This window comes from Stigmatopora argus, chromosome 17 (assembly GCF_051989625.1).
Source record: "Stigmatopora argus isolate UIUO_Sarg chromosome 17, RoL_Sarg_1.0, whole genome shotgun sequence".
NCBI classification, from domain to species: Eukaryota; Metazoa; Chordata; class Actinopteri; order Syngnathiformes; family Syngnathidae; genus Stigmatopora; species Stigmatopora argus.
The window spans coordinates 4,871,553-4,885,324 of NC_135403.1; the positions used below are offsets into that span (position 1 = coordinate 4,871,553).

General features: G+C 41.8%; 1 protein-coding gene across 1 annotated transcript; it reads left to right on the top strand.

The window, feature by feature from the left end:
* The first annotated feature begins 102 nt into the window (after positions 1 to 102).
* pex2 (peroxisomal biogenesis factor 2) lies at positions 103 to 10,821 on the top strand. Its single transcript, XM_077624836.1, has 2 exons — positions 103 to 179; positions 7,973 to 10,821. Exons 1-2 carry the CDS (start codon positions 176 to 178, stop codon positions 8,932 to 8,934), a joined length of 966 nt encoding a protein of 321 aa, XP_077480962.1. The 5' UTR covers positions 103 to 175; the 3' UTR covers positions 8,935 to 10,821.
* The last annotated feature ends 2,951 nt before the right edge of the window (positions 10,822 to 13,772 follow it).

Consider the following 13,772-nt stretch of genomic DNA (forward strand, 5'->3'; position numbering starts at 1 on the left):
TGGTTTGATTGGCTACATTTTCCCGGGTTGGCGCGTGTGTATGACGTCGAAACAAGCCATTGTCCCGTTTCTTTTTTTAAGGCGGGCTCTATGTTTGCATCCCGGAAATACAGAGTGCAGTCCGTCACCAACACAGAGTTGAACTTCGAATACATTGTGCCTTTCACACTTCGAAATGGGTAAATATTATCCTACTGTCACTCGCAAATTGTTAAATTTCATTGTTAATCTGATTCAGCGGGCTCCACCTTTCATATTCCTCCGCGGCACAGTAGAGTCAAGTCGATTATTCAAAGATCAACTTGATTCATTGTCGTAATGTTTTGCCTCCAAAATTGGATTGCACGGTAAAAACAAAATGCCTCACATCATCGTATTATCGTTCTACTAAACAATCAATGCTAGGGACCAAAGTCTCCAACGTGCAGATTAAAGGCTAAATTGATGTTATTGATTTTTCTGAGACTATTCACTTTATTTTTCTCATCTCTACATTCACTCCTCTACTCTTATCTGTTTTGCAGTTATATCTGCTTTATTTTTTCAGTGGCTTTGTATGTGCGTCCCTCACATAGATTAATCCCCTCTGTGATTATCTAATAATGCTCTTTCCTTATTATCAAAAATGGAGCAGATTTAGTTTTTTTGAAGAGTGATGTGTGCCCAAAAATTAAAATAACAGACAATGCAATTTTGAGAAAAGCACTGAGTGTGACCTACATCCAAACACGTGTCTATGTACATAGTCTAACGTACATGTTCAATTACTTAGAACACCTTTATTACATTTACAAATATAACTATTCATTCAGGAACGGGAGGTCGACAGGTGGATCGGTGCAGCGTCTGCAGTGATGCGAACTCTGCACCGGTCCGTCGTGGTGAAGAAGGAGCTGAGCCAAAAGGCGAGACTCACTATTTACCGGTCGATCTACGTTTCTACCTTCATCTATGGTCACGAGCTGTGGGTAGTGACCAAAAGAACAAGATCCCGGATACAAGCGGCTGAAAGGAGTTTCCTCCGCAGGATGTCCGGACTCTCTCTTAGAGATAAGGTGAGAAGCTCGGTCATCTGGGAGGGGCTCGGAGTAGAGCCGCTGCTCCTCCAGATCGAGAGGAGCCAAATGAGTTGGGTCGGGCATTTGATTAGGATGCCCCCTGGACGCCTCCCTCGGGAGGTGATACGGGCCCATCGAGGAGGCCACGGGGCCGACCTAGGGACACGCTGGGGAGACTATGTCTCCCGGCTGGCCCGGGAACGCCTTGGGATACTCCCGGAAGAATTGGATGAATTTGCTGGGGAGAGGGAAGTCTGAGCCTCACTGCTGAAGCCGCTGCCCACGTGACCCGACTTCGATTAAAGCGGAAGACTGTTCATTCAAATTTATGTCACCAGTTTGGGACTTTTGGGCCAGAGCCAGGCCATAATTGGTTTATTTACGAATGTATTTCATGCCTCTTCAAGGTGATACAATTTGTGATAGTGATACTGTAAATGCATATACTAGTACTGCATGGTACAGTAACTAACTGCAGTTAGATTATAGCAACAGACCTACTTGTAGTAGTGTGTTGTGTTCATGATTTTTTAGAAATAAATTAGTTCTTTTTGGGGGGGGTTTGTGTAGCTGGAGTTCTTAGCTTGTGTTCAAAGTTATAATATGATCTGGAAGTAGACGTGTGCAAAATGTGAACATTGCAATACAGGTACAGTAATTTCCAGACTGTCGGGTGCACCCAACTATAAACCACACTTCACAAAATTAAAGAAATAGCGATTTCCATGCCACACAACATGCATCCGTACTTTGGAAATTCTTAGCTACTTTTTTGGCAGTTTCAATGTGCCGCTGTTTCATTGCCACCCAAATCACTGGTACTTTGAGCTGCCATCAATTCACCTGTGTATTTTCAATTGACTGTATACAAATAATAATATGGATTGAGTGCATATCAGCAAACATGAACAAATGACAGAATTGCAAAACAGCAACCTCTAAGAAGTAAACACTACCATATTAAAATGCATTTGTTTATTGATTCATTTTCTGAACCGCTTTATCCTCAAGGGTTGCGGGGGGTGCTGGAGCCTATCCCAACTGACTTTCGGGCACGAGGCAGGGGATACCCTGAATTGGTTGCCAGCCGATCACAGGGCACGAGGAAACAGACAACCATTCACAATCACACTCATACCTAGGGGGAATTTAGAGTGTCCAACCAGCTTACCATGCATGTCTTTTGGAATGTGGAAGGAAACTGGAGTACCGGCTTGCCACCAATTCAGGGTGTCCCCCGCCTCTGGCCAGAAGTAAGCTGGGCTAGGCTCCAGCAACCCCGCGACCCTTGTTAGGATAAGCGGTTCAGAAAATGAATAGATGTATTTACATTTTAGTACTTTTTCCCCAAACTCATGTACTTATTACATTTATGCATGTTCAAATTCTCAACCCTCAATTAATTCTCTTGAATTATTTATCTTCTAAACATACACATCCTCGAATGGCTGACTTCAGGCAAAAGGCAGAGTACACCCTAGGCTGGTCGCCAATTAGCCATAGGGCAGAGAGACAAATGACCATTTGCATTTGCAATCATATCGCCACCAGCGGCTCTAGAAAAATAAAATGGAGTTTTGACATACCATTATTATTTGAATTGAGAGACAAGACCAGAGGACATCTCTGCGCATTTGCACAAATTAATTTTCCTTGAAACCAACTTATAACAATTAGCCTGGTTACCGCCTGAGTAATCTTGGGTTTTGCGCAATGCATTTGCTCTGCCATATGACATCACTATTTTAAAAGTTCGGCCTTGTACAGCCTAATTTGATTTCATCATCAGGATTTTAGCGGCTCTTGGCCATTAAGACCTCAAACCTTCCTGGCCGTAGAAGGCCAATGAAGTAGGACGGGTTAAGGTGTGCCACGGTTTGAAGGACTCATGAAAATGGAATGCCCAGTTTGTAGTAATCCCAGAAAACCATCATATTGATGAACCCACATGTCCAATAAGTGATGGTAGGACAGAATTATCAGAATTTATTGCAGTATTTGTCTAGTGCCATAATGTTTTAGCATACCACAGTTTCCTTCCACCCTCTGGTTGACAGCTTCCTTTCCTCCCTAGAAACCAAAAGCCAAGGTCAAGACGAAAGTGTGTCTTCCTCTGTCTATCAGGTAGTCCCTGGACACTAAGGCAGATATGCTTTAAAAATGTTCCCTCCCCTTTATTCTGACTGACAGTCTCAAGGTCAACTCCTCTGGTCTTTTTGTTTATATACCGGTTCTTCAATTTTTCCTAAATTCTATCTTTGCCCCCAGTTTTCTTTCTTTTTCCGTATCTGTCTGGAAACAGAAGTTGGACCATGCCAGAACTGCAGGAGCCATGGTTCCTTGGCAAAAATGTGTCTCTTTAATTCAGTATTTCCCAACCCCTGAGCAATGGTCAGGTGTGCGGTGGGAAATTACCTGCCAACAAGTCATACATTGTAATATTCAGAGAGAAAAAAGGTAATATTAACATTGAACTATGATGAACAATAAGTCTATATTGTATTATTACAAAACTCAAATTGTAATATTACAAGACAGAAGGTCATTTTTTGCTTATTTTTAATGCAACGGGAACCGGAAGTTCTTTGGGTTCACTGGCATCAACTGAAATACTGGTTTGTGTCTTTCTTTTATTCCTCTGATAAAACTTTGATGAAAATGAATTTATATATAAGTATAGGTGACATTTTTTATTAGATTTTCAGATAGTGGTGTGCCTTGAGATTTTTTTAAATGAAAAGTGTACGGCAACTCAAAAAGGTTAGGGAAACACAGTTTTAATCGGTCATTTTGTTATTCCATTTTTCTCATAAGGGACTGAAATAGACTTGTTAGATCACTGTGGAAGCTGTGAGGCTTCTGTGTGCTATTATTGCCTTGACTCTGCTTTGCCTCATTTAGCTTGCAGCAATGTTGCTCTGTGTTCTCTGCTAGATTGGATATTGTCGTTGTTTTCAGTAAGATGTGCCATTCAGCCTTGAGTCTTAGGGCTCATCTTTTGTTTGAACAGCATGTACACAGGGAGAAACAACTCTTATCTGACCTGAATCAAAATAATCTAAATGGACTTTAAAAGGCTTTATCACATCCCTGCTATGGAAGAAAGACCTATGATTTGTTTTTCTGTCCTGTTTAACATCCCTGAACATTTTCACTTAACCTTGTCACCTGCAAGGGAAGGTGTTGTGTGCCTGGATTGATTGGTTGTTTGGCATACAAACAAGACAAACGTCATGAAAATAGGTCACATGTAGACGTGCATTTTGTGGTAGCAAGCTTCCACTTTTTGCACATAACTACCTCATTGTGGTTTGAGTATACAAATTCCTGCACTCCTACACAGTGAGTGACTTTTGACTATTACACTACAACAATGGATTTCTCTCTGGCCACAATATAAGCCCTATAAATTCAAATGCTTAATTTTTATAGGCACTCTAGCATTGACTGAGACGTCTCCTCGTTATGTATCTGCCAAGTCCTGCTAGTCTGAAAGGAAACTGTCAATAGCAATCCCAGCTATTGATATGGCAGTGGGGCGGAGATGTAACTCGGGCCTCCAACTCTGTGCTATCCCTCGAATCCCACTACATCATAATTACATTAATATTGACAGACCCTTGACAATAGTCACATTACTATTGATAGGTGGCTGTCAATACAGTGTTTCCCCAAATAAAACATATTCATTCATAACTTGTAAACTGTTCAATAAAAAGCTTTGAAAATGATATTGGACCCGTCTGAGGTTACTCCTCCTGGGAGTGCTACTGTGAAGGGGATTTTCACATCCTGGCTGTCTGTGGGTGGGTGTGTTTCTGGTGGGGGATGGATATATTGGTTGCTCCTCCATATGTGTTTGTGTGTAGCTGAGGATTGATAGATTAACTCAGTGCTGTATTAGCAATCCACATAGAGCAAGACTGCTACTCTTGACATTCTTACAGTAAATAGTCGGCACTCAGTCATTGCATATAATCTCCATGTACCGTATTTTCACACCTATAGGACGCACCGCCTAAAAGGGTGCCATCTGAGTGGCGGGTGTATTTTCAGTTTTTTGCCCATAGATAAGACCCTTCGGCCCAATGGCCGTTGGCATGACACTATGCTACCGTATGTCATACTAGTGTATGTTTTGCTAGCGTATGATATGTATGTTTTTTTCTAGATGAAAACACACCTTTAAAATTTAGTTAAAGAAATAGAGAATTGGTTATTACCTCTGTTGAGGCTCCTTTTTTTTCATCCAAACCCCTCTTCCGTCACAGACGCAGTCACTAAACATGGCAGCTTCTCAACTTCAACTGAATGAATTTTTCACACCTGCTTACTTTAACACATTCACAGTTTTTTCCCCGCATTGATATGCTTATTCTAACTTTCTTGGCAAGCAAATCTTCTATCCATTGAAACATTATGAATACGCCGACGGGACCCAGCCTTTACCACGCATTGCATTTAGATATTTTTTTCATCTCCCCACCTCTGAGCCTTAGAAAATGACCATCATCTTCCTCTCTTTATGTCATAACTGCCATATTTACCCTACTGCAATTTCAAAAGCCTCATGACAAATCCTGTTCAGTGAGACACAAAAGCCACTGTCGAAAAAGGATCTCACTCTCGCTTACTCTGTCACTCTATTGCTCTGTCTCTCCTTGTGTTAGTTAGTCGCCCACTTCCGAAGCATTTCAGTTGAGGAAAGGCCAGATGAAACTGGGGAACTGAGAGCTGTTTGTGGCACAAAATAGCCTAGACGTCACAATGGTGGCATCCATTATGGAGTTGACTCCGGGGAGAGGAAGATTGTTCCACATTTGGCAGATGTTTACGGTGTACTAGAGACTGTGCCGTTAGCCTAATCCCTCGTGATGTGATTTGTATACACACTCCTATCTCCAGAGGGTGCAGGCACCATGAGCCCGGGGCTTCTCTATGTGTGTTTCGTGGATTGTGTGTGTTTATACACTGGAGGAAGACCAAGACCAACCCTCCCTGTTCCCCTTGGGTTGCAAATCTCAAAAGTTGCATTAAGGATGGGTTTTATATGTGAAAAGTGATTTCTCTCTGTATGTATCAGGAGTAAATAGCCCTCCACACAAGATGGCCTTCACCTTAAGGGCTCTATCCTGCTCATACCTGAGTCCGGTGCTTGTTTGACTCCATAGGTACTTTGTCATTTGTAGAATCTTATATTCCCTAGGGTGCTGCTGTTATGATGAATATATCAAGCCAAGTATTATAAGTAAGTGCATTCAATTTTTTGGGCAACTTTAAATACCATATTTTCACACCAATTGGGCAAGCTTAAAAGTATAAAATTTTCTCTAAGATTGATGCTGCGCCCAATCAGTTGGTGTGCGCCTTGTGTTTGCACTAAATTCAAAATTTTGTATGAGCCTGACCACTTGACTGACTGATTGAATTTCTTGCCGGCACGCTACTTACTGATGTCAACCCAGCGGACGTTCTTGTTTTCGTAGTCAAATGAGCAGACCTTAAAAAATAGCCCGTCCGTGTACTCCAAGCATTATGTTAAATCCACTCAATACATCCCAGAAGCGTGTCGAGGTAGGTGACTTCCGTGTGCTTGTAGCACTTTTAAACCTCAAAAATGCTCCCAATAGTCAAAGAAACAACACCTTATATCTATACAGCAGAAAGGCCTGACGTAAATGACAATAGAATGTGAGTGTGAAAGCTTGGAAGATAGACTCAAGCCATGGATAGAACACGAAAGACAGCCGAGAGAAGCAGCGTTGCCAACGGCTTGGGAGTGACGGATGTCAGATGGCAAACATAGTTCCATACAAAGACTGGCAGGCAGCAACGCATGAGTTACGTGACGATTTGGAATGGATTGTCGATGCCTGGGCCAACGTGTCGGCGATCCCTGTAGTTTGAGCTTTCGTCAAAGCTGGAATCACTATTACCAAACCCCATGGCGACACCTCTGACCCAGATAATGAGATGGAACCCAGCATTGTTGGACGGCAATCTCGCCCACTTGTCCAAACTCTTTATGTTGAATACAGACGATGGAGACTTTGACGGATTTGTAGATGTTTGAATACTTTGACTTATATTACTGTGAATACACATTACATCAATAAAACACAATCAAACTCAGTTTTGCTCCTGTTGCCTTTTTAAAATACATATATGCTAGCATGCAGTCTAGCGTACGTGTCATGCCAGCACAGCCATTGCAGCACATGCATTGTGCTGAAGCGCCTTTTCTATTGGAAAAAAAAACCTGAAATTGTACCCACAACCGAGACAGCGCTCATTTAGTCGGTTCGCCCTAAAGGCGTGAAAATAGGGTAATTATTTGGTCATGTTACAGTTTTTGTTTATGGACGAGACCGAGGGTCTACGGGTTCTGGAACCGCCTGCACCTCTTTAGCGCTGCTCTAGTGGTTTCCTGAAGCTTTTTTGGAAATGTTTGAAAATGGAGAGGGAAATATATTAATCTTTTAATATGTTTTTTGTAAGAAGACAAACATGACACAAACATTCTTAATGTTTTCCTGTAAGATTGTGTAGAATAAATATTAAATGTCAGCATCATAGCCTACAAAAAACCTTTCTATCAACAGGGTGGGATACTAGGCAGGTCGCTGTTGTAAACAAACCGGTGACTGTGTGATGTGCCATAAAAAGAGAGGAAAAGAGAAAAATAACAGAGGAAAGCAGAAGATTCAACATTTTTGGACCAAATCATTTGCATTCATTGCCAATGCGGAAGGATTGCCTAAATGTTCGCTTCGTAGCAAAAAGTTGTTAAATTGTCCACTATAATTCTTTCAACATTTTGGGTTGCCGACCCCTGGACTTGACACTTCATATTTTATATTAAATATTAACTTATGAAATAAAGACAACATATTTTGTGTTTTGTGTTATACCAGGGACAGAAGAGGAGAGCATCCAGGGAGGAGGATCTCTCAGAGAAACCGCATTAGACCCACTGATTCCAGTCTTGCGTATCAGCCAGCTTGATGCTCTCGAGCTCGACTCAGCTCTGGAGCAGTTGTTATGGACTCAGTTCTCCCATTGCTTCCAGAATTTTCGACCTGGGCTTCTCACCCCCGTGGAGCCTGAACTGAAGGCTTTGCTCCAACTGCTCCTGTGGAGGTTCACTCTGTATTCTGATAGTACCACAGTTGGCCAGTCTTTGCTGAGCCTACGCTACGGCAACACCTTGTCCTCATTTAACCGCTACGAGCCTTTGTCCTACAGGCAGAAGTTGTCTCTGGTTCTACTAAGAGTAGGTCCTCGTTGGATTCAAGAGCGATCCCACAACCTCCAAATTGGTTTAACTTCAGGTGCCCCAGATACTGGAGCATTCCAAAAGACCCTGTGTAAACTTATGTCTATAATTTCTGGTGTTTCCCGTCTCTCAAGCCTCGTCAACTTTCTTGTGTTTCTCAGAAAAGGTCATCACCCAATTCTGGCCGAAAGGATCATTGGAGCACAAGCAGTTTATAGCAAACATAATGTGACCAGGGACATTACATATCAGTACATGAATCGTGAGTTACTGTGGCACGGTTTTGCAGAGTTTCTCATTTTCCTGTTGCCACTTATTAACACAGGGAAAATGAAGGCTTCCATATATTCAACTGTGTTTGGGTGGGACAAAAGTGAAGTGGACGCTGCACAGGATAGCAAGGGCGCATGGAGGCTGTGCATGCTGTGTGGTGATTGGCCCACCTTGCCTCACACAGTTGGCTGTCAACATGTTTTTTGCTACTACTGTATTAAAAGTCATAGCATTGCAAGTAATTGCATCAACTGCCCAAAATGTGGGGCAGAGGGAAGACAATTGGAGCCTGTCAAAATAGAGGAGTTTGACATAGTCCAACCTTAAAGTTCCACTACCACACGTTTTACAGAAATATTTGATCCCCCATATCATAACTATTTAAATCGTAATATAAAAAAAATATCTCTTGTAACTGTTTGCCTCTGCGTAGTTGAAAACAATGCCATAATTGAATTTAATGATTCTAGCAGGGGGCGTTTGACTCAATGAAAAATTGTAGTAATCAAGACTCGTATTTTGACTAAACTTTTGACCCAAAGATGATGCTACCTTGGGTAGCACTTTTGTGAGTGAGCTTTGAGAACTTCTTTCTCTTGCCATTCCCATCAGTGTGTGGTGGCTAAATAAATGTGTCTTCATCTAGTAGGCTTATTTACCACTGTTCCAGTTGTTTCAAGCTTTGACATAATTCATCAGACAGTAGATATGGGCCCGTGTAGCTCATTGGCAATTCCTGTTGCCATTGCCTGTGTTGTGAAGGTTGTCTTATATCTGCCCTCCTTGAATGTGTCATTTGTTTTTCTTTCTCATTTTGATGAGAAATGTCCTCTGTCATTTCATATTAAAACCACAGGGAAACAAGAAGTGATGAACCATCAAATCTTTTCAGCTTCTTGGATCAACTTTGTAAACTAGTTCCTGAGCTGCCAACCTCCGTCGAACCCATTTCAGGAGTACCATTGTCCCATTTCCGGAGTTTTTCCTGAGTGGCTGTGATTCATGCAAAATCGATATAAAATGTAAAAAAATATATAATAATAACGTAGTACAATTTAAATCAAACTGTTATTGTCAAGTTTTTACATTAATTGAAACATTGTGTTTTTTGCAAACTTGAAAAAGGTTTACCAGTGCTGTGGATGCCTACTTTCTTTAGAAAAACCCCGGAAATGATAGGCTTTGTTTCAAAACAAAAGAATGGTGATTTAGTCAGCCTTAATAATACTTACTTCTCTTGTGGAAAAAAATGAAAACAAAAATGCTAAAGCGATAGAGGCTACCTATGCAATCGATTGCGACGCTGAAGTCGCACAAGACATATCATTCGTCAGAACTTCTAACTCGGACGATCCACTTTGCACTCGTGTTACCGAATTCATCAGGTTTACAGTGCAGTTGAATCAAATACGGAAGTAAGATGCAGAAGCCATAGCGACTCTGAATTTTGAGCCATTTAAATTGGAAATTTGGTACTTTTCCAAAATGGTTTCTTCAAATAAATTTTAAGTGAACATTTTGGGGGATTTCCAGAGTTTAGGAGGTTGTCCGGAGTCCTGGAGGTTGCGTTGCTTGCCCGGTGATACTCTGGAAATTCCGGAGAAGTTGGCAGCTCTGTACTTCAGAAATTATAGAAATGATTCAACTCCATTATTTTCCAAGAATTGTTTTGGTTACCAATATCCGTGAAACAGGTTATTTTTGCAAATTAATTCCTTAATGTGTAATAGTTCTGCTTTTGAATTAAAGTAGGATTTTTTTTCCTTTTCCTGTTAGTGAGCGAAATGTAAAATTTCTCAATTTTATGAATTCAAAACTGTATTTGACTTAACCTTTTTATGATGTCTGCATTTTTTTTCCGTGGATTCATTTATGGTCCATGTTTAATGTATTTGCACATGCACTGAGACTCCTCTCTCTGGCTTCATTTTGGATAGAACTATTTGTCTTTGAAGCACTCGGAAGACCACCGAGAACCACACAGTGCATATATTTAATTAAATAATGTGGTGATTTATTCTCTAAAATGTCGTGATGTGTGTGCATGTGCAAGTTTGATGAAATGGGAATATTTGTTCTGATGAAAAATGCAGAAAGTCAGCTGAATAAATAATGGGATGAATTTCTGATGCTTCTCATCATGGCCAAATTAGCATTTGTTGTGTGCTTTGTGCCTAAATTGTATTTCAACATCATTAAAATTGATTTAGGGTCTTCTCTTGGGTGTTTATTCAGTTAAGTGGCGAAGGGATATGAGTGAAAGTTTTAACAATCATCACACTTCTCTCTAGACAGGCCTGGTCGTTCTAACTCCCATTATCCATTTTCACAGCACCTCAACATCCTCGAGATCAAGGGGGCAGCCGGGGGCTTGGATTGACTCACACACTTGACAGCTAGCCTCTCTTCTCCCTTGGCCTTTCTCTCTCTTGCTTGCCTTTCCATCTCTTCCACGCTCATAATCTCCAGGGCCCTTGCCCCCATAAGACTGTCGTAAACTGTACCAAAACCCTGGCAGTCGTCTTCTTCCTCGCAGGCGAATTACTCTCTAATCCCTGTAATGAGTCCAAAGATGCTTATTTATGCTGGAGTTAACCTCCACCAGTGAGCCCAGCCTCAGGCGAAATGCACCCCAGCTGAGTGAAGACTTTCCTGGTTGGCGAGAAGAGTAAGAGTTGTTGTTTGTCGGGGGGTACTAGTACCTCCCACTGCTCCTTTCCTCCACCCCCTCCTTCCCATTTTTCTATGATCACTAGTGTTAAATTATTGATAGCTAAAACCATCAACTTGGATTTCCATGATCAGAAACCTAGTATAGGAAGTTATCTCATATTAGGATGGTCTAATTGGAGCTCAATTGTCTCATACAGTAGGTGTCTGTCATTTAGCATTCTTTTTTCTTTCTTTTTACTGCGGTTAACTTCACTTACACTGTAGTGGTGTGGGGGGAAAAATGCTATAACTATACTAAATATTGTACAGTTTTAAATAGAGTTGAGTCTCGTTTGGGATTTATCTGATACCAGTTCCTTCTGTGTACAATTCTGTTGTTTAAAAAAAAAAAATTAAAAACTGCAGCACACACGTTGCAAAAACAACTTTTATTTCCAAGAGCATATTAAATATATTAATTCATTCATTTTCTGAACTGCCTGTTTTCACAAGCGTCACGAGGGTGCTGGAGCCTATCCCAGCTGAGGGAAACCAGGTGGGGGAAACCCTGAATTACTGGCCAGCCACTCCCAGGGCTCGAGGAGACTGACAATTCACGCCCACTCCTATCTAGGGGCAATTTAGAGTGTTCAACTAACCTACCATGCATGTTTTTGGAATGTGAGAGGAAACTAGAGTACCCGGAGAAAACCCATGGAAGCCCGGGGAGAACATGCAAACTCCGCACAGAATAACCAACCTGGTTTCGAACCCAGGACCCCAGAACTGTGAGGCTGACGCGCTAACCACTCATCAGCCGGGCCGCCCTATTATAATATTAAATTACAATAAATCTCTGTAGTCTAAATATATGATATAAGAAATGAATCCGTTTTACACATAATTCACCTGGTAGGAACTATGTTAAGGTTGATGGTTTCCACCTTGCGAATTAAGGGGTGCATGCAAGAGGTGGACCTTAACCTGACCTCTCGAGATTCACGCATGGTGCAGCGAAAGCTTGCTGTGCTGTTAAAAAATGTTAAATAAATGTTTTCTTGTGTTGACCAAGACACCCGCATCCGACTCCTCTTTCCCGGCACCACACCATATGAATTTAAATCATATCTTATCATATTAATATTGATTTTTTCAAGATTCAATGTTATTGATGAATATTGAAATAATTATTGAAACCTTGGTAACTTATTTCATGTATAACAAATATAAGATCTAAACAGCAACCTAACAGATATAAAGCAACCTCTTTTCACACTAAACAAACTAAATGTGTCCACATACCCCACATTAAAGGGGAAATCCTGTAACCACTTGCGACACCAGTCCGAGAATCTCTGACATTTCTGCTATGTAAAACCATCCTCCCATGGACGCTTCAAAATTATCCCTTTCTTCACACCTTCGTCAGGGACATTTTGACTAATGAAGCCTGTAGTAATGCATATAAAGGATGAGACAGGAGCAGCTACTTGTCAATATTTTAGGCACTAATCTACATTCATGTACTTCAAGTCCCGGAAAGAGAAACGCATCCATGATCACTGTTCGTGCCATTGTGACATGTCATTGTCTTAAGATTTGAATTGAATTGAATACTTTTATTGTCATTATACAAGTATAATAAGATTTCAAAGATTTCTGGAGACTTGCACGATATTATTTTGCATATATTTATTATGGGCCAGCACCCCCGATGGTGCAGTGGTTCTACCGCCTGACTTTAGTGCGGGCAGTGTGGGTTAGATTCCCATTTGGTGGCAGTGTGATTGTGAGAAGGAATGGCCGTCTGTCTCTCTGTGTGCCCTACGGCTGACTGGCGACCAGTCTAGTGGTGGGCGAACCGGTCCTTGAGGGCCACTGTGGGTGCAGGTTTTTGTTCCAACCGATCCAGCACAGTCTACTGATTGCACTTGTAGTACACCAGATTGGTGAAAAGGTGCCCTCTCTATGGGCGGGAATGAAAACCCACACGCACTGCGGCCCTTTGTGGAATAGTATGCCCACCCCTGGTCTAGGGTGTAGTCTGCCTTTTGCCCAAAGACAGGTGGGTTAGGCTCCAGCAACCCCCGCAACAAGGATGGGCCAGGATGGGACATGAATATTACAGGGCGGCCCGGCGGATGAGTGGTTAGCGCGTTGGCCTCATTTCTGGGGTTATGGGTTGAAATCCAGGTCTTTTCACCTGTGTGGTGTTTGGTCTGCATGGTTTTTCTCCGGGTTCACCGTTTTCCTCCCACATTCCGAAAACATGCATGGTAGGCTGGTTGGAGAATCTAAATTGCCCCTAGGTTCGAGTGTGACCATGAATGGTTGGTTGTCTCCTCATGCCCTGTGATTGGCTGTCCATCAATTCAGGGTGTCCCCCACCTCATGCCCAACTTCAGCTGGGATAGGCTCCAGCACCCCCCACGAACCTTGTGAGGATAAAGCGGTTCAGAAAATAAAAGAATGAATACATAGTATGCTACATATCTTATTAGAGTTCCCCGGGA